This window comes from Nothoprocta perdicaria, unplaced genomic scaffold (assembly GCF_003342845.1).
Source record: "Nothoprocta perdicaria isolate Ctin4 unplaced genomic scaffold, notPer1 scaffold_67, whole genome shotgun sequence".
NCBI classification, from domain to species: domain Eukaryota; kingdom Metazoa; phylum Chordata; class Aves; order Tinamiformes; family Tinamidae; genus Nothoprocta; species Nothoprocta perdicaria.
Genome location: NW_020455943.1, coordinates 2035702 through 2056436, shown reverse-complemented (window position 1 = coordinate 2056436; position 20735 = coordinate 2035702). Strand labels below are relative to the sequence as shown.

The 20735-nt window shown below is 37.5% G+C and overlaps 1 protein-coding gene across 2 annotated transcripts in view; it reads left to right on the top strand.

The window, feature by feature from the left end:
* The window catches only part of TMEM117 (transmembrane protein 117), a 191816-nt gene extending 171532 nt beyond the window's left edge, over positions 1 to 20284 (top strand). For both annotated transcript variants that reach the window (XM_026050284.1, XM_026050283.1), the window contains 2 exons: positions 8698 to 8827; positions 18330 to 20284. In XM_026050284.1, the coding sequence (XP_025906069.1) occupies positions 8698 to 8827; positions 18330 to 18970 (771 nt within the window). In that variant the 3' untranslated portion in view covers positions 18971 to 20284. The remainder of the gene's footprint in view (positions 1 to 8697; positions 8828 to 18329) is intronic.
* The last annotated feature ends 451 nt before the right edge of the window (positions 20285 to 20735 follow it).

Here is a 20735-nt window from a genome sequence, read left to right as displayed (position 1 = left end):
ATAAACCAAAACAAGTTCTATAGGAGTTTCAGACTGACACCATTGGTCCAAACCTACCACTTCAGGCTTGATCTTAGCTTAATACCAAAGGGCAAGCTTACAGTTTATCTTGTAATTGACCCCAAAATTTCTCTGAACGGACATTGGTAAAGCATTTCAAAGCATAGACCTAAGGGATTTTCTTTCTGGAAGGAACAGCTCCTCAGTCATCCTTTTATAATGCTGAGACAGATGATTTACCCTCCATCTACGGTGAAAAACATATATTAATCCCCTTGTCCAGATACTTTTCATTTCTGTAACACCATTTTTATTATGTTGCAAAGCTCATAGCAAGGAAAATATCTGTTCAGCTATTTTATTGAAAGTCTATCTTCTTGGGCTTAAGCAACACTAAAAACCACCCGTAAGACTTATGTATAAAGCACCAAGGCAATCCATTCCTGTGGATGCTTGGAAAGAAAAAGGACAATATATTGAAGATGGTTCCCTTAGTGTGAAATGACTTTTGAATTCAAGAAAGAGCTACCATTCTTCAGGAGATAAAGATGGCATTAACAGTTTTTGAAAATCCCCAAATGATGCAAATTTCATATTACTCTTCAAATGAGATATGGGTACATATTCCACAAGGCAAGAGTATGTGTGTGAGTCCTTATGTACTTGTATTGTTGAAGATGAATATGTAGCAATGTATTTAAAAATTACTTTTGTTGTCCACATCAGAATCAGAGCCAGCGACTTGGTTTGCTAGCATATGAGAAAAGATTAAATGCATAGAAGTGAGTTCTAGTAATGGCTAGGGACAGGAAGCTGGAGTCTCAGAAAATCTGTAGATATTGCATATTGGTAGTAAATGTTCAATTCTCTTATTCCCTACAGAAATAGCTTCTATAAAGTGTGTGTCTGAGGTAGTTAGAAAATATGTTATGACTAACTTGCTGGTAGTTTAGGGAAGTTTCAGGTAGGGAAGAAGGTACAGCTGTGCTTCAGGAGCTGATTTCTTTGCTTCTTGCAGATATACCATATTGTAATATTACTACTTTATTGAGAAGCTTATCCAGCTCTGGAATTACCTGCAAAAGTTCACAGGGAATTTGTGTGAAAAATATGATACTTGCCATCTAGAACAATTACCTAACAGCTACATAGCTGAACTGAGGTCAGACATGGTTGAAAGAGCTAAGCAAGAATAGGTTTATAAAAAATGGAGAAGCACAGAGAACAGAAGAAAACAGCAGAACATCTACTTTTAAGCAGCTTTTTTAATCACTGCTTTCAGCAGTTGTGAATAGATAATTACCAGGCAAGAATGTTTTATACTGAAGAAGAACCTATCGGTGTCACTGAGATAAATTAGACTGCACATTTGCCTGATGGAAAAGCTGGTGGGCTTTCTCCCTGGGTACCCTACTGTGAAAGAGAGTGTGCCTGGTGTTGTCTGCTCCGTTTTTGACAAGGATAAAGTTGCTTCCCTGGTCCTCTTGACTCTGATGAGTAGCAAAAACTTGAAGGGAGCCTGTAAGAAAGAACAGTCTTTGCCTTCAGAGAGAAATTGTAATTACAGTTCTTTGTGTTGTCAAGCACTGTTTGTTCCTAAAGGAATAGAAAAAAATAACCATTAGTCATTAACCTTTCACACTACTAGCAGTGTTAGTATTATCCAGCAACTAGCAGTGCTCACTAAGGACTGGGGCAATATTGTGCTAGATGGTGTTCAAAGAAAACCAAAATACAGCTCTTGTCCTGAAACCTTTTATTGTCAATGAAAGCAGTCAAGACTTGTATCTCGTCAGACAGGTGGATAGAAACAACAGCAACTTCTTTGGACTTTGGACTTTGGACTTTGGACCTGGTCAGGGTGACAGGTAATCCTAGATACCTTATGTATGAGAGCCACAAGTTTTCCCACAGCAAAGGACAGTTATGGGGGAGAAAGAGGAGAAATCTCTACATCTGATAGGGAGCCGTATGGGAGATAGCTTTAAATATCTAGAAAATTCTTAGCCTGGATTTATAGGTTGATTCTTCTATCAGCTGAGCAGTTGCAAGGTAGAAAGTCAGCACCCAGGACACTGAAAGATCTTAAAGGATCTGAATATGAAAGAAAGTGTCTTGTATTTGGTATGATCAAAGAAAGGAATGACACAGTCACTGTCAGTGAAGAGTTGCACTTGTGAAGGCCCAAGGAAAGATGCTGATGTAGCTGAATATCAAGTGATAAGAGCCTAGATAAGAATTTCACCTGTGGGGGTCTGATAGGAGTAGTCTTGACAGTGGTATGTTACGTAGGAAAGATCTGTGTTACCAAGTTTTGAGGAGTGAACAGAAGATGCCTAAATTACAGTTACAGAGGAGAGAGAGACGCATTGCTGTCCGTCACAAAAAGCCATCTGCCTGTGAATGAATATGGGCATGGATACAGGTCTTTCAGTGAAACGTTGGCATTTCTTATTTTAGGCCATAGGAAACTTTGAGATTACTGTGAGCTTGCTGTGGAGAAGCAAAAGACCAATTCTGACGTTTTAGTAACAAGAATCACTGTTTGGAGGATTTGTGCATACACAGCTTTTTGTAGGCTCAAATGCATTAATGTGTAGATCTGAAGTGCAGAGACCAATGGCTTGTTTGGGACATGGGAGACCTCAGAATTGTTTCCTTTAAATAAACAGGAATAGATAACAGACAATAGGACTCTGAAATGATCTTTTAATGGAAGGGGTCATCTAAGGCCAAAGATAAAATGAGACCATATTGCTGCTTTAACTTGCAGAGAGGGAGCTATTGCTGTCTCATTACTATTTTCACAAGCGAGAAAATGATGGAGCAAGACTTGCAGTGGTGATTCTAGAGGGAGGCCAGGAGCTTGATGAAGACAGAGGAAAATGCCCTAAGCAAAGACTCAGGAGTGCAGGAGCATAAAGAAGATGGAGAACAGCAGGGTTGTGGGTATGTCCGTGCCTTGCATTGCAGGGTTAATATTTTTGTACTGACAGGAGGACGTGAAAGCTACCTTCAGCCCCAGGTGCTAGGAGCTCATCCACCTGGTAGCAGCTGGCAGAAAGTCCAGTGCTGACACAGCAATAGGTTTTTGGGCACCTTGCATAACCTGGATGCCTGGAAGAAATGTCTTCCCTATTTCTACCCTGATTTACAGGAGTCTGACGAGGAGACGGGTAAGAACTGACCTCATCTTGATACACAGAGCACCCAGTAAAGACTTCTCACTGTAAAAAGCATAACAGGATTGTAGTGAATCAAAGCAGAAAGTAGAGAAATTCAGAACATAAATAAAGCACATTTCCAATGCATTTTGTAAGAGGATATTTCAAGACTAAAGCAGTTTGTAGTGCTATTGTGGATTTTCCATATTTGAAGTCTTTAACACTAAAGGTAGGTTGTAGCTGTATTTACAATTAGGGAATTTAGGCCAAAATTCTTGTTATGGTTGTTATATGTGAAACCAAAACAGATCAATAAGTAACTCTTTCTGGCCTTGAAGACTATGAATTGATTAGCACTAATGGTATTGACATAAAGCTGGATACAGTATAGCTAATAATGCTCCCCATTTCACTCTGGGGATTAGAGTAGCACCACAAAAGTCATCCAAGGATACAGATGGATAAGGTTAAAAGTAGAAAAATATTTTTGTTTTAGTGAGTGCTAAAACCACAGTGTCTGCAGAGCTTTCAGCCTAGTTAAATAAGGCTTTGGCAGGGAATGGGAGGCCACAAACTGAGCTGTAGATTTGATCTCACAGGCATAAAAGTGAGTTCTAGTCATGACTGGTGACTTCCTTTCTTATGTATGTTCATATGAAATATTAAAACAGTATTTACATTTTAGCTACTCGCAGCTGCAGAGATCACAGCTGCGGAGATCAGTGAAAAGTTGCACCACTGCAGTGAAGTGAGAGATAATCACAGAGGACCTGGGCCTTTTTCTCTGAATTCCAGCAGTTTGTTTCTTATTTCAAACACTTACTAAGATATATAGCCATTATCTCTCATTAGATTTCATCTGTTTCTCTGCTTGCCTGCCATGCGCCTTCCAAGAGGGGAACAAAGCCAAAGACACCTGGAAACGCACTCTCTTCTTCTTCATAACTTAATGATGTTTATATTAATTAAATAAAAATTCCTAATTTCTGTAACAGATACGTACATGTTCATAAATGATTTTTCTCAGTTCTTTTCCTGTAGTTTTATTTACTTCCTTATTCAGCATATATTATCACTACTTAAAGCTGAAATATTTGGTTTGCATTTGTCTCCTTCCACGAGTGAAACCTGAAGAGTGTTTATATTATTTTTAGTGTTATATCATATTTGCAGTGTACCAACCATCCCGTGAGCTACACAGAGACAGGAGAATAGAGGCAAGCAAGGCACATTTGTTTACAATTAATCATTTTCAGCTTTTATCCCCAGGCTCACCTACCCTATTGCAGTTTTCCCTGCTCAGAGAGGGGCTGGCAGCCGAGCTGAGGGGTTTGCCTCCCCAAATGCCATTGCTTCTGCCCCAGCAGCAGCAGAGAAGGGGCCAGTGGCATCAGGAAGCCTGGCTGTGATGCTCAGGTACCATTACCAAATATATCTAAAGAGGTACCATATTAGTGCTTCCAGCACAAGTGCAGTATCTTAAACCAGGACTCAACCTCGCCGCAAACAGTGTATGCATTTGTTTGGCTTAAGGAACTGAAAACTGGGGAGAGAAAATCAAAATACAATCTCTTTTGCAGTAGTCAAGACTTTTCTTCTGTGCTTCTATTTAATGAGACAGCATCTGGAAATCAGAGTTGCTCTCTTTGTCTGTTGTAGCCCCTCAACTATCTTAAACTCATCCTCTGACTGCCTTTTACCTACGAGTGAAACAGTCAATAGCATTTGATCTGTGCATCCCCCAAAACTTGCCAGTGAAGGTGTAGACTTCTATTTCTATATCTATATCTATTTAAGCCTTCTTGCTCTGGGTTGTTTTCTTCTTCACAGACTGACAAGAAATATTCTGTGCCCACCCCCAGTCTGAAAAATGCTGAATTAGATGAATACGAGAAATTTGGTGCTGATGAATTTAAGGAAGAAACAATCTGTTCATGGGGTGCAGGGATGCAAATGCAAAATAACTATGTCTGTAGAGATCTGTTTTTTGAACTGTGTAAGGGCAGATACAATCTAAATGTGGTATTTTTGGCCCTGTTCCTAATGAGACCATAGGTACTGCAGAGTACAGGTACATCAGTAATAGTATTGGAGCTGATCAAGGGAACTTTATGTAATTGTCTGCTGAGAACTTAAAGGACATCACATATATCACTCTTGCACTGAATAAGAACAGTTATCATAGATTGATGGTCAGAGACTAAACAGGAAAATTATTGTGTATGAATACATGATGATCCGAGATCTGTTTCAAAGAGGGAAACATTTGAGTTTATGAGGTTGTACATTGAAACTGTTAGGGGACCTGTTAACAAATAATGCAGGTTATTCCTACTAGGCACCTTGACTTTCATAAAAAATGGTTGTCCTGAGGACAGTAGAATTAAATTTCTTGTTGTTTGCTAATAGGAAAATATTGATAACAGAACACTTCCTTAAAATCTGCACGGCAAAATTGTCATTTGTTGGGCTTACATTTAACATCCTGATAGTGACATTTGCCAGAAAAATTAATAGTCATCTGCTGCTGTCTTAATAATAACATAGAGATGCGTTCTCAGGTGATGTGTCAATACATGGACAGCACACATGCTCATTTATCAAAGCTATGACTGAAGGAAAGCCCCAAAGGATATTAAATCATCTAAATTGAAGCTTTGTTTTCCTAAGTGCTGTGCCTGTGCTTTCATGAAAGGCAGTAGGTTTAACTCATTCTGTCAGTTTCTTATTTTTTAACACTGCCTTCAAAATATTGCCTTTTATTTTACCTTATTTTGCTTTGTGTTATTTCTGTATTTCCAGTGGGACTGTTCTTAAAGAACAGATCGTATAATCAGACTGTTAGAGGTGTTACACTGAAAATCTTGTTTCCTGGCAAAGAGGAAACGCACCTTATAGATACTGTCAGGAACTTCCCGTTAGCATAGCTGAAATCTTTCTTATCCAAGCTTCACCCAAGAATTACTACTAGGTAAGATCTAATTATTGCATAAAAAGGACATTTGTGTGCAGAAGAATTTTCAGTAACAATGGCAACAGCAATATAGTTAAAATTGTTAGGAAGGTGTTTCTTGGTGTCTGTGCTTGTACTGAGGCCATGTTCATCCCTGCCCTGCTCCCCGGGGTCGTGAGGAGAGGAGTTTCATGCTGGTGGGGGAGAGCGTTGCCACAAGCCATCCCCACCTGCAGGAACATGCTGGTGATGGTTTCTGTGAACTCAGAAGGTACAGAGCCCTGGGGGTCTCGCTAGCATTGTCAATACCATATCAAAACTACGGGATAAAAAGGTCATTGTGCAGTTCAGACAAACTTCACACTGTGAACTTCTACATATTCACTGTATGGTGAATATGTAGAAAGCGTGGAACAAGGTACAAGTGAAAGGTAGCTGCAGTTTGGAGTGTCAGATATGTATTTTCTGGAGAGTTCTTCTCTCTTTTGTGTAGTGCAAACAGCAGCACCTTGCACTAGGACTGATTTTTTTCTGTTTTGGGTTCTTCTTGATGAAAAATGTTCCAGTCTCAGTAGCTGCCCATTGAGACAAATAATAAGATAAACTGCAGACCTAACGGAGCTGATGTTCTACTTGCTCATTATCAATATGCATGTAGATAAGGGGCAAAAAAAGGAAAAATTTTCACAAAAATATGATGTAAAGACAATTTAATGCAAATTCTGTTCAGAGAAATTTTATCAGTAAGCCAGCAAAAGAGTTAAAACAGTATGAGCGCTTGCAAAGGTTAGAGCAGGAGGTCAAATTTATGATCACGTTTACTTATTTCTCATATACGTATGCAGAGTGCAGAGATCTCTATTTGTTTTTCTTCAAGGATATGTAACATTTTTTTCTGTCAGGGGAAGCGTTCATATGAGGTGAAACAAGACATAAGTTTAGAGGTGTATCCTGGGTAAGTGAAATTGTAAATGGAGAACACATACCCATAAAATATTAATCTTGGAGCAGTTTTCAATGTGTACCAAGTATAAGGGGATGGTTGCAGGTGCAATGTAAGAGACTGTGCAGCTGGGCAGTCATTACCATATCTCACATGTGCTGCATTAGTGATAAAGAAAGAAGTGCGCACCCTTATTTATCTCTCTGTGCATCAGCACTTTCTGTAACTCCAGTGTCCCTGTGAACACGGAGAACCGGGTACAGAGGATTTCTCATTGCTTATACTTCTTTTAATCCTTTTAATTCCATGTCACAATCTGTTAGCACAAATCAGCTGCTGTTAGTATTATGGCCATGTAATGCCCCTGGCTACTAAAACTTGGTCTTCCATTTCCCTTCCTCTGTAGAAAACATTGGAGTTGTGTAGCAGTGCTTGTAGGTTAAGTCATGTATACTGGTTTATCTTTCAGAGATGATTCTTAGTTTCAAATATATTTTTTCTCATTGCCCATGCCTGGTAGGAATGTTTCCAGCCTCAGAAAACTGAAGAAAATGGGAATTGGTTCTCTTGGAGAGAGGACTACACTGGGGTGGTTTTCATGCAGAGGAAGCACAAGCCGTTTACAGGGCTCTAGCATTTCAGAGTCCTTTATCTTGCTCTAGTACTTCAGATGCTGGCTGCACATGGCATTAGCTTGTGGCTTGGAAATCCAGGTGTGTGCATGGGAGCAGGGCCAGTATATTTTTCACAGCAGCTCTCCAACACTCTGCAGCTCACAGAGTAGCCACTCAGGCAGTAATTATAATGTTCCCAGCAGTATTGCTAGGCTTTCAGTTTGGGCTGTAATGAACCGTGCTATAATACCCGCTTTGAAGTGACTGATGTGGCACGCAGGTAACCAAATGAAAAGTTCCATTAAATTCCACCCCTTCTCAGCTGGTTTGCTATGTGCTACCAAGATACACACAATAATAGTTAAAAGGGGCTCCACGTTTACTTTCTCACCTGAAATATAGCAGTGGAGCAAACAGTACCTGGACTGACTCAGGCAGGTTACGTTGAAGACCTTCGCTTGCAAGAAGCATTCACGTAGCTGTATTAAGGCCTAATGCTGAAAATGCCCAACAGGCAGAATACAAACATTTGGAAGGTCAAGTCATCTTTGCCAATTTCTTATATGTATTTTTTTTCACCCAAATTATTCACTGAAGCTGTAATTAATATTGCAAAATTGCTGTAATAGGTGCATGGTAAACCTGTTCTCAGTTTTTCATAGTGCATCATGTAGGTATTTGCATATTTAGGTAATTTTTTATTATCAGCTGGTACAGTAGGTTCATTATTCCTATTCAGAAGTGAATTTTTAAACAGATAATTATATGCAGTTGAAGTCAAAATTATATTGCATTATCTAATATAAACAAGATATACTATTTCAAGTGATTCAGTCAAAGTTAAAAAAAATCTAATAATGGGAGACTTAAAAAGAAAAGCATGACAGTATCCTTTCTCTTTATTAAGTTAAATCATTTTCAAGGGCAAAAATCCCTTCTCTTTATTAAGTTAAATCATTTTCAAGGGCAAAAATCTATTGTGGAAGTTTATATTTAAGCTCTTCTATTTTTTTTCTTTAACAGGACTGGGAGTTTCCACACTTTATGGGTGATGTTGAAGTGAATCTCCCGGGTTTGCCATCTGCACATATGCAACTTAAAGTACCTTACTTCCAAAAGATCTTCAAAGAAGAATATCACATACATATAACAGGTATGTAATCTTACAACTGTGGTGCAGTCACATAGTTAACTATTTCCATTTAGTAAATGTATATTAATATGTCCTTAGACACATCCTTTTCTGTCCTCACTCACACATTTGCTATCTATCTTTCTGTCCAGCTATTTATGGACACAAATACAAATATACATACATGTACATGCATGTGTGCAAACACCTCAGGGAAAGAGGAATCTGTATCATGTAAACCAAAGAGACCTGCTGTTCTTCATGGATTTCAGCATCTTCTTGTGACACTAAGTAATACCTACTGTAAGCTTCAGGGATCTTTTATCTAAAACTACCCTCCAGGGGAATTAGCAGCTTATTTCATTTTAAAATCTCTTATGCTTTTAAATGCTTTTGCTATGATTTATGCTAATATCTTTTCATAACTTCAGTGGCAAAGGCCACTCATAGCCACACTTCTATCGGTCACCTTACCAGAAGCAGACAGCTAAATAACCTCCAATAGGGTAGGAGTATAGATATTCAAATGGATGGCAAATATAGATATAAAGGACCCAATCCTTGCATGCTGAGATAAGCTATTTTAGTAACAATGATGAATGAAAAAGAGAAGAAGGTTAAATAGGGATAAATGTTCTGGTTTTAGCTTCAAGCAGTGCAGGAGGATATCTTACTGAGAGAGAGAAGGACATTGTATACTATACAGAGAAAAAAAACAGATATGAATTGACAGTGGTCTTTAACTGCTAATAAGAAACAATCATAAGACATGAAACTGCAAGGGAAAAAGATACATGAGAACATCCAAAGAGGCAACTCTGCAACTTCTGCAGAGCATGGACAAAAGGAGAATTCAAAGATGAAATTATAAAGCCAGGGACTAGTAAGGGAGCCATAAACTCATGAGGCTGCAAATGCTAAGAGAAGAAAATGTGTCAAGGAGGAAACAACGATGAACCCCAGATAGTTAAGTTAGACTGAGACTGAAAACTTAGAGAAGGTGTTCTTAGCAGAGGAGGCAGAAATCTGAGTGGTCAAATTGAAAACCATATAAGAAAACAGGCACAAACGTTACCTGCTGGCTGTTGGATGAGAGCAGGCAAATGGGTCACTTGAAAACAGAAAGTTTTTGTGAAGCTGGAACTCTGTTGGAATGCAGAGAGAGCAGACAACTAGGAATAAGAAAAAAGAACTTGAGCCTATGTGTGAGATTGTTTGAGCCATTGGTGGTTTATGGAAGAGGATGTAGTGAAAAAGGTAATGATCTCATGGTCAGTGACTAGAAAATGTGAAGCGAGTGATGGGGTGTGCTGGTGACGAAAGTGCGGGTCTCTGAAGGTGATCAAATCTTGAGCAAAAAGGGAAGGAGAAGAAGAATATATAAGCATAAAATATTTGACATGAAATAGAGTCACAGTAGTCAGAGATGACAAAAAGATTTTTTCTGCTTCTCAATATTAAAGAATGACTTTGGAGGGGCTCAATCCTACAAACGTCCCAAATGACCTCCAGTGAATGGATGAACCGAGTAGTATGAGCAATGGCTGAGGTATGCTGCAGTTGGCTGTGTCATCAAATATCAGAAGTACAGATAGAACTAAAGTAGGTGAAAAACAATGGCTAGTATAAGATATACTAAAGGGCAAAGACAAAACATTTTGCATTGTAGAAAAATTGGGGATGATAATGATACTCAGAGAAGATCAAAGAATAAGCAACAGCAGAAAACATAAATTAGCGACTGGAATTAAAATTACTAGCAGTGTTGCTGTTTGAAAATAGAGCAACAAAAAAAAAGCAATATTTATGCATTGTAGAGTCCTCTGCAGAGAGTAGTGTAGGCCTTTCTGATTTTTTGGTGAGAAGGCATTCTTTAATGAGGATGAGCTAATGAATAGGAGCTGAAGAATATTTTTCCCTGCTCAGCATTAACAAGATTCATTTATTAGATTCACTAGACAAATCAATCCATTTGATTGCATGTCACGTACTCCGTCTACTGAGTGCCTGTTTTATCTCAGTGCTACACCATCCTTTAGGAGATCTAATAAACAGCCATAACACATGGCACAAGAACCTCCCTTTGGGTAAGTTTTGCTTGAACCATCTGTTTTTGCCATCAGTTCTTGTCTTAGGTTAGGATATCATCCTGGATCATTTCAAGCTCTATGTTGTGTGGATTGGTAGATACTTTTAATTTTCTATTCAAGTCAAGGAGCTTTTTTAAAAAAGAACTGGTTCAATATATATAACAAGGTGAATATAATCCAATCTATAATGAGAGGAGAGAGTAGTGCACATGCTCCAGATGACATGAGGACAGGACATTGATAATGGCAGGAAGGTAAAAACCACTGTTCTATTTAAGTCTTGTTTAATACTTGGGATCAAGAATGTTAAATTTAATCATATTGCTTCTCACTAATAACAAGGAGGAAGTAAAGACTAAGATCTCAATATCATTTATGTCAGTATATACGTTAGGGATGAAATCAAAGCACAAAATTATGACCCACATCCTGATTTCCAATACTGACCCCCTCCTCTACTCCAAAGAACAAGGACAAAGAAAACATGTCTGAGACACCCATTTGCTATCTTTTTCCTGAAAACTTTTATGTTTTGTGAGCTTTGTTCTTTTTCAATCTGTTTTGGTCACTATTGTTTGATACAAATGAGAGCAGCCCTAGGACTGCCCTGAGCAGGGCTCTGTTTGGGGCTGGATTGCTCTAATAAGCAACAGTACCATGAAGAGGCAGCTTCATTCAGAGAGGGGCAGTGCTTTAAACATCACTTCTGTTGCTGTGTGCTCACAGGCTTTGTGTAAGTTTAGTACAGATGAAGGATTTCACAGTTACATGATCTGGGTTGCCAGCTCTCACAAGTCTTAAGACAGTCGCTTTTTTTTTTTTCTTCTAGTGTCAGATTCTGGATTCAGCGATTATGTGAGAATTCAGACTTTCATATTTTTAAAAATATACCTCATGATTGCAGAATTACTTCTTAAATAGCTTTTACTTCTTAATTACTTCTTAATAGCTGTCTAAAATAAACCAGGTAAACGGTACTAACTATATTGTTTTTAGCTCATATGCTTTCTTAGGCCTGACTTTTGATTTCTGAATCTTGTAAATAGGTAGCAATGTTGAAGCAACATCTTCAGCTTGTAGCTGATAGGCTTCAGTGTATTTTTAAATTTACCATCACAGGCGTATCTTTTTTTTTTTTTTTTTTACTGGAAACTGAATGCCTCATCTTGCTTAAATTTCAGAATATTTCAGAATATTTCAGAATATTCAGAATATTTCAGAATATTCAGAATTTCAGAATATTTCAGAATATTTCAGAATATTTAAGGTTGGAAGGGACCTCTACAGATCATCTAGTCCAACCTTCCTGCTCAAGCAGGCACACCTAGATGCAATTTCTTTGCATCTAGGAACTTCTAGCAAGCATCTAGTCAGTATTAAATAATTTTATCCTGTTTTCATACTTGCTTTTATCTTTGAACATCAAAAATGACTTGAATTCCTGCATCTGCTTAGCTCATCTGGATTTCCCTTGACAGATGGTTCACTACAGTGTGTGTGTGTTTTCATTCTTAGGCTGCTGTTTATGAAAATACACAGTCTAGCCTAGTTTCTGTAATACCCAGGGAAATTTGTGATGCTTAAAAGTAAATTTTGTTACTTCAGATTCTTTCATTGTTGAAAGGCACTCAAAGGCCTTGTTCGTATCCTTTAATAGCAGCACTGGAGATCCAAGAGCATCTGCTATCAAGTATGTGGATAAGTTTCAGATAGGAATTGTTAAGGTTTAGGAATCAAAACAGATGGGAGTGGTTTTTTTTTTTTTTTTTTTGGACCATTTATAAATGCATTTCTGAGTCCTTATCTAGCCAGTGTGCCCTTCCACCTAAAGGTGGAATTGTTCCCTTCATGGCCGTCAAGTGACTAGCAAAGCTGACTTGTGGAGTTGAACCAAGGCTGTGTCTCGGTCCAGGCCAAGCGCTGCCTACGCAAACATCTGAGGGAGCCTGTGGGCAAAAACAGAAAGGTTAGAGGTAAAAACAAAGCTGTCCATGCACACAGACTGACAAAATCTCAGGTTTGCTGCTTATTTCGTCTGAGTGGTCTATGTATGTATCTAGCTAATAACACTAACACAGCAGAAATGAATGTTTGAAAGATGCCTGAATGTTTTACAAAGGTGTCTGAATGATTTTATACACAAATCACAATTGAGATAAGTGTTGAAAGTCAACATTTTCAACTCTTCTCTCTGGCTGTGGTTTCTCATCATGAGGCCACTTCAGTCTGGCTTTAATAATTGGGATATTTACATTTCCTCTTGACCTCAGAAGAAATGCTGAGGACTGGCTCTACATGAGGGACATGTTTGGAGGACATGACTGCTCTGTTACTCAGTGGACATAAAACAAACAAAAAATGCTGCAGAATCAGAAGCTGTTTTGAAATATTTGGACCTGAGGCTCTTCCTCAGGTACCCAGCAATTCAGTTGCAGTTCTGACTGATTGATTAACCTCCTTGTAGACCTTAATGACCTCTTTAAAAATGAGCACAGTTCAAACATCTTATTCAGTCTGGCAGGTATAGGTACCTTTCTAAAAAAAAAAAAAAAAAACCAATTTGAATCTGTCCCCTGGATTTGCATGCAGTGATGCAGTGCATAGTTGCCTTTAGTGGGCCAGGTAGGGAGAGAGCCTTCTTGCCTATCTAAGCAACAATTCCCTGTAGACTAATATTAAGAATATATTCCTATAAGATGCCTACAAACCACCGTAGTTGGGGGTAGTCCTAGTGCCAGGATTTCCTGTTCTGTTATTGCCCTAGCCACTAGGATACAACACTGTTCAACAGCTGTGTTTTCTTGGAAAATAGGGATGCAATTTTCATCCTCAAATAGTGGGTTTAGGTTTCAAAGCTTAGGAAGAGGTGTCTAGGTCTGAGTGTCACGACCTATTTTAGCACCTGATTTAGCATGTCACTTCCATTGCAAAGTCTGAGAATATATATATATATAAGAATATATATATACATATATAAGAATATATATATATATATTTTCTTCAGTTTCCTGAAATTTGTATTAACTGTGTTTGACTGGCCTTCCAGTCTTCAGAGCTGATTTTACTGCTCTATTCTTCTCAAGTTCAGTCTGTGAGAAAAAATAAGGCTAAATAGTGCTAGGTATATGGCAGTGTTCTTGGCCATGTAGACATCCCTGCAGCTGAACTAATCCTAGATCAATAACTGCACTGATCCTACAGAAAAGTATTGATTAGAGAACACATGAAATGAAGACCTCAGTGTGTGACTCAGTTTTTCCTTTCCACTTTTCTTCTGTAATGAAATTTAAAGTGTTGAAAAACAATTTTATTTTTTAGGAAATGAATATCTGTGACTAATTTATATTTATATTGCATATATATATTCTGTCTCTCTGCAGAACTAGAGACTTAAGCTGGTCTGTGTGCAAAGTGATAAGTCAGGAGTGGCTGTAGCCTTTCAAAATTTAGGACTTCTGATTTGCCAAATCCATTTCTTATGCTGATCAACCTGTATTCCTTTACTGTATTCATGTATGGCATGAAAGAACTTAAAGTTTGCTGTAAATCACACTAACATTTTGTTTAATTTAAGTTGTGATAGAAAATAATTGTATATATCATTTTATATTTTATATATGAGAAATTATATATGTAAGGATAAAAATAGATCCATACCATAAAATTCATAAATTTTCCTGGGGAATTATCATCAAATACATGCTTGCCAGTGGAGATTTCCAGGCTTCTTGGTTCAGTGGTATTTCCAGAATCTTCCATGTTTTTGGAATAGCAGCAAGTGAGGAATATGTATCATTTCTACACAGCTGTCTGGGTTTCTTCATAACCTGGTCTTCCTCAGCTGTTGCACACTCCAGTAGAGCTGCACAAAGTCTCAGAACAGGGATAGAGAGCAGCAGTCACTGTGTCCCAGAAGCAACCAGGACAGCATGAGCTCCCAGTAACTACTTTTGTGCCTAAGGATTTTAACACAGTCTTGGCTACAGGGAATACTGAGTGGGAGTAGGAAGATGTCACTGTGTTCATAGATGGTTAGAGGGGGACTATTTCTGAAGTACAGTGTTTCTTCTGGTGACAACACTTTTCAAAAGCAAAGGAAAAATCAGAGCTCAGAGAGGAGTGTGACAGTGATGCAGTTTGTGTAAAAATTGTCCAGAAATGAGAAATTCAAGGAGTTTTGAGCAGGTCCACCACTGACATAGACATGTCTCAAGGCAGCTGACACATAGACATGCAGGGTAAGCTTCATCTTAATTAACCTGGGTGTCTTCATCTAAGCTATTTATCCAAGTACCTTTATAATCCCACTGACCCTAGTGATACAATTAGTGGAGTTTAAGGCTGTTGTTCTGCCTGTCTGTTTTCATCTAGGAGGTGACTGAGGCGGTTTCAAGTTCATGCTTTGAATAAAACAGGCAGAACATCCCTTTTGTAACAAGCAGTACTTTTAATTCTTGATATTAGAGGGGTCTTAGAATCCATTTTAGATTAGATTAACAATTATGAAATCGCAATGCAGGGCAGGTAAGACATGAAGCCTAACATCAGGAATCTAACTATCTATATTTTCCATGTTTTTTGCTAGCTTCCTGGTCAGCTTCAGCAGCAGCAGCAGGCTGTCCTCTGAAGTCTCCTTTGTTGTGTTGTTTCGAACGTACTATTTAAGACAACATGGTCACACAGCTGATAGCTAATTGCTGTGAAATCCACTAAGTGCCATCATATGTAAGATCATATGTAAGATACGCCATGTAGTTCAGTTTTGAATCAAAGTTCTCATTCTAAGTCCTCTAAGTCATACCTAAAGCCTGCATTCAAGATAACAGTCCCCTTCAGCCTTTATAAAGGGCATCTTAATATTGTGCTTAGAGTTTTGCTCTTTTCAATTGCCTGTCTTCTCCCTACGCATATTCACTCGTGCTCTGTCAGTCTGAAAGGAAAGAGCAATATTGGTCCTATATGATTTTTCTAACTTCCCATTATCTCTCCTAACTAGCAGTTCTCTCTGAAGTGTCATCTGTCTTGGCTCTGCGAGAATCACGAAGTCCCAAATATATGTTTCTGAATGAGCCAATAAAAAAAACAAAATGGAAGACAGTTTCTCCAGGCAGGTTGATAATACATTTTCCTGGGAAAGAAATGTGTCTTAGGAAATTAACTTTGGGGCATTACCACAAGGGGTGTTACATTCTTATAGAAATACAGAGGAATATTTGATAACGAATATTTGTTCCATAAAATGTCCAAGGGTACTTGGACAACCATAAAACAGGAAGGAAGTTATGAACACAGTAAATTATTTTTCTCATTCAAAGTGGTTGTGGGTAGGTAATTGTTCTAATACTTGTGTTTCTTTCTCATCTGTTTTTAGACTCGTTTCCTAAGGAAATGAGGATTGTATGATTATATTCTGTAAATGGGTTAGTCTCAGTGTTTTACCCATCTCTCAGCTAATCATCTTCAGCCAGGTTTTGAATCCAGTGACGATCTCAAAAATATCTCAAAATATTTCAATCTCAATCTCAAAAATATTTCTCAGAGAGTAGGAATATGAAAGATATTTTCCCATAGTTTCCCAAGACACAGTGGTTAGGAATAAAGAATCATCTAAGCTTGTGCCTAGCTGAGGAAAAGCATGTAGAAATCAGTGTATCTTGTTTGACAGTAGCCAACTGATCAGTGAATGTGCGTGTCCCAACCAGCTCATCAGCACACACAATGCAAAATATTTCCTGACTCTGTTTTTTGAAAGGTCATGCTTTGATGGAGAAGCTAAGGTTATTGTGATGGAGAGAAACACAAAAAATGTATAGCAGAAATCCATAGGAATTGACATTAAACTAGCTAGTTTTTATTATATTTCATATTGTGTCATCATCTGCAGTGTCTTGGTGTTGATTTAAGGAAGTTAAACATTCTAAAATGTGATTATATTTATCTAAAACTGTATTTTCCTAAACTCACTCCTTCAACAGGTCCAATATAATGAAATATAACATTAATGAAAGCACAGTATAAAGCTAGAAGAGTTATTAAGGAATTATGTAAACAGTGTAGTTTGATTTCTGAGTGGTGACAATAACAGTAGAATTATCATTCTTACCCATTTTCCAACTAAGTATAACCTAGATTGAAGAGGATCATTAAAGAACAATTGCTGAAATTACAAGGACTTACCCTAGAGGATTCTGGTCCACGGTACAACTTCAATACACAGGGTTTCAGGAACTCAAATCTGTTTATTCTTTGTAAAGCTGTGACAGAAGTCATTCTGTGGCTTCTCTGATATGATTAGAGCATGCTAATCTGCTGCTCTGGTATCACAATTAACGAATTTGTTTCAATTAAACACAATTAATTAAATATTAAAGCATAGGAAAATGTTATTCATCAGCAGCAAGGACATTCCTCATTGAATATCCTTCCACCCAGTGTTGTGGTAAGTTGTAGTCACAAATCCTCAATCCTAATACATCTTTAATGAAATGTATATTTGGTGGGTTTGGGGTGGTTGCCACCATCCCTGCTCAGATAAGCTCTTAACATGTTCAGCTAATATGTCAGAAATGCTTAAAACTATGATTTTTGCTTTTGTATTCTTTGTTTTTCAGAATCATAGAGTAACTCATTTTAAAGGGGACAGATGAAGGTCCAATGCCCTGCTGAAAGCTGGGCCAGCTTTGCTATTGCACTGAGTTATCTTTTATATATTTTGCATACCTGGAGGATGCAAAAGAGTAAATTTACATCTCTCAAGTAATCAGAAGAGAAACATTTTCTCCTCCAGGACTGTAGACTCTGAATCGTTATGTGGAGTTTTCCACCATAATGACTATAGGTAAAACTAAGTTGAACAGCCTCCCAAACCTAAAATCAGTCACTGCTGATCTTTTTATTCTGAGAAAGTAATAACCCTAATTCACAGTTTATCCAGTAGTTTCCACCTTCGTATGCTTGGGCCCAATGGGTAGTATATTAAAGAATTTATCTACATGTAAAATTTGCATAATTACTGATCCCCTCAAAAAGTCTTACCTCAGACATTCCTGGCATATGAACAGTTCTATAAGACATGGCCTTTTCAAGAATTTCTACCTGAGTATTTTTAAAGTCTTGAAATTAATATCCTTTAAGTTTATTGTTTGCATCAATTAATGGTCTAACTAACAGGTCACCTACACGCTGCAGTGCAAATTCAGTTGACATAGTGCTGTGCATTGCAAAATGATTTTATTATGCACTCAGATATAATTGTGAAACAGTAAGGGATATTCAGCATAAATTTAGCTATGATGAAATTTTTATTAGATCTTTTTTACAGGTTAATGAAGAAAAGATTTTTTTTTTCTCTGAGTAGTGTTTATATATTATTATATCTGTTGTGCTTCTGAAATGGATGTGTCAGATGACAGAACCTTCTTTTTCCAATACAGGCAAATGGTTTAACTACGGAATTATCTTTCTGGTTTTAATCTTGGATCTAAATATGTGGAAGAACCAAATATTTTACAAACCTCATGAATATGGTCAATATATTGGCCCTGGACAGAAGATCTACACAGTGAAGGACTCAGAAAGCTTGAAAGATCTTAACAGGACTAAGTTATCTTGGGAATGGAGATCCAATAACACTAACCCGTTGACCAACAGGACCTATGCTGAAGGAGACATGTTCTTGCACAGCAGATACATAGGCTCTAGCCTTGATGTCAAATGCCTGGCTTTTATTCCAAGTTTGCTGGCTTTTGTGTTGTTTGGTTTCTTCATCTGGTTCTTCGGGCGATTTCAGAAAACTGATCAAGGCATGGAGAATTTAGACAAATCATACACAAGAATGAAAAGAAAGTCACCATCGGATATGGGGATGACACGAGAAAATACACAAGTGTTAGTAGAAGAACCATCGAATTTTCCAGAACCACATCTAGTATCCATAAAATCAGACTTAAGTGAAATTGTTTTTAATTCCTCTCTTCTAACTTCTGAAAACTTGAATGCACAACTGAATGAGCAAGATAGCCCTCTACAGCCAGTACCAGAACCCTCTGTCCCTAAGAGTGATCCTGTGACCTAGAGCCCAGGAAAATCAGTTTAAGTAAGCAGTTATTATAAGGATTCAATTTTACCTTTTTTAAGTTAAGATTTCCATAGTGGTTAGAATAAGAAACTCAACCTATACCACAAAGGTGCTCAGCATGCTTTTTCTAGGGATTTTGTTTTCTATTTGTATTATAGTACATGTGCCTACTGTATATCTAACATTCCTTTATAGATTGCTTCCCTAAATTGCACAAGCTATTTATTAATACATTACCTTAACTGTACAGTAGTGTATTAGATGATTACATGCAGGTATAAAATTCTACCGTGGTGGTGCCTTGAGACATTAAACTGTTTTTTAACTGAACACCAGATGTATAGCACAGTTATTCTAACCTATTTTGCGAAGTCTTTTTTCTATAGGGTTATTTCAAGTATCATTTGATATCTTAACAGAGGGGTTAAATGTAATTATTTCTAAAGAAAGGTTTCTGTTTGGGCATCCCATCTTGACCTTCCTGTTCGCTCATGGCTATGGAGTCAGTGACTTTGGTGACCGCACTGTAAAGAAGCGTGTTGATTACCTTCTAATTTTTGCTGGCTAGCTGCCAGACACAAACACAGATGCATTATGTGGTAAATAGTAGAGTGATAATACATCATGGGTCACTACTTTTGAAAATATGACTTTCTCCATCAGTAACTGCAATTAGGTGATAATGCCTAATTATATTTTTCATAATTAAAGATAAACTGCTCCTTGATTAAAAATTCTGCCCTTCACCTTTTGGAAATAGAGGTGAAAATACAAAGCAGAAACAAATTTCTCCATCATCACACCAAAACTATGCATCATCAAAAGGCCAATGAAGTGATTACAGTAATAGACAGAGAGCCTGTTAAATCCAGTATTTGAGCAGCTAAGTGTAGGTGTGGTCTGGGAATATGTGCTAGTATTAAATGCACCACACAGGTAGACAGTCTAATTTCTCCAAAGACTGAAGAAATGTTCAGGGGTTTTCATTAGAGTAGATTAATAATGAATTGTATTGTATCCCTTTTTCCCTCCTTCATGCATTAACCATGAATGAATGTAACCTGGAAGCTGGAATGTGGTACAGGATTTTTTTCTGCTTCTTTGAAGGGGATATCGAAATATGAATTCCTCTGCTGTATGATCAAACTATATACAGTAAAGAAATCGCATATCTAAAATATCACAAAGACTCTGATTATCCTCTAATTTAGTTCTATAAATTGTTGTTACAAGTTGCTAAATAATAAGTCAATTTTAAGTCTGAATTATTTCCCTGTCACTTCCTGGCATTGCTCTGTTTTGTCTTTGTGACTTTTTTTATCTCAGTTGTTTTGATCTATCTGCTTTTAAGTTTTCAGAGTGCTGAATTTGGCATGCATAAGAGAACTATGCATTTATTAACTGTCACTTGAGAGCCAATTTTAATAAACATCATTCAGCAATTATTTATTATAAGGCAGGAACATACCCTGTTAGTTTGGGATTTTTTAAAACACTTTAGCCCTGCATTGTCCTATTTAAAATTATAAATATTTCTGACACTAAAAATGATTGATAGCATCATATTCAAAATCAAACATTTTGTTTATGGAATGTTTAATATTTCATCAGAAAAAAAAATGCTCCCTTTTTAATCAGGCTAAATGCATATCCATTAAAAATATACAGCTAAAAATAAAGCTGTGACTTGTTTTGCCAATTGCATCCTATAAATTTGTTCTATTGGCTTAGAATATTCTCAAAGTTAGACTATTAATTAATT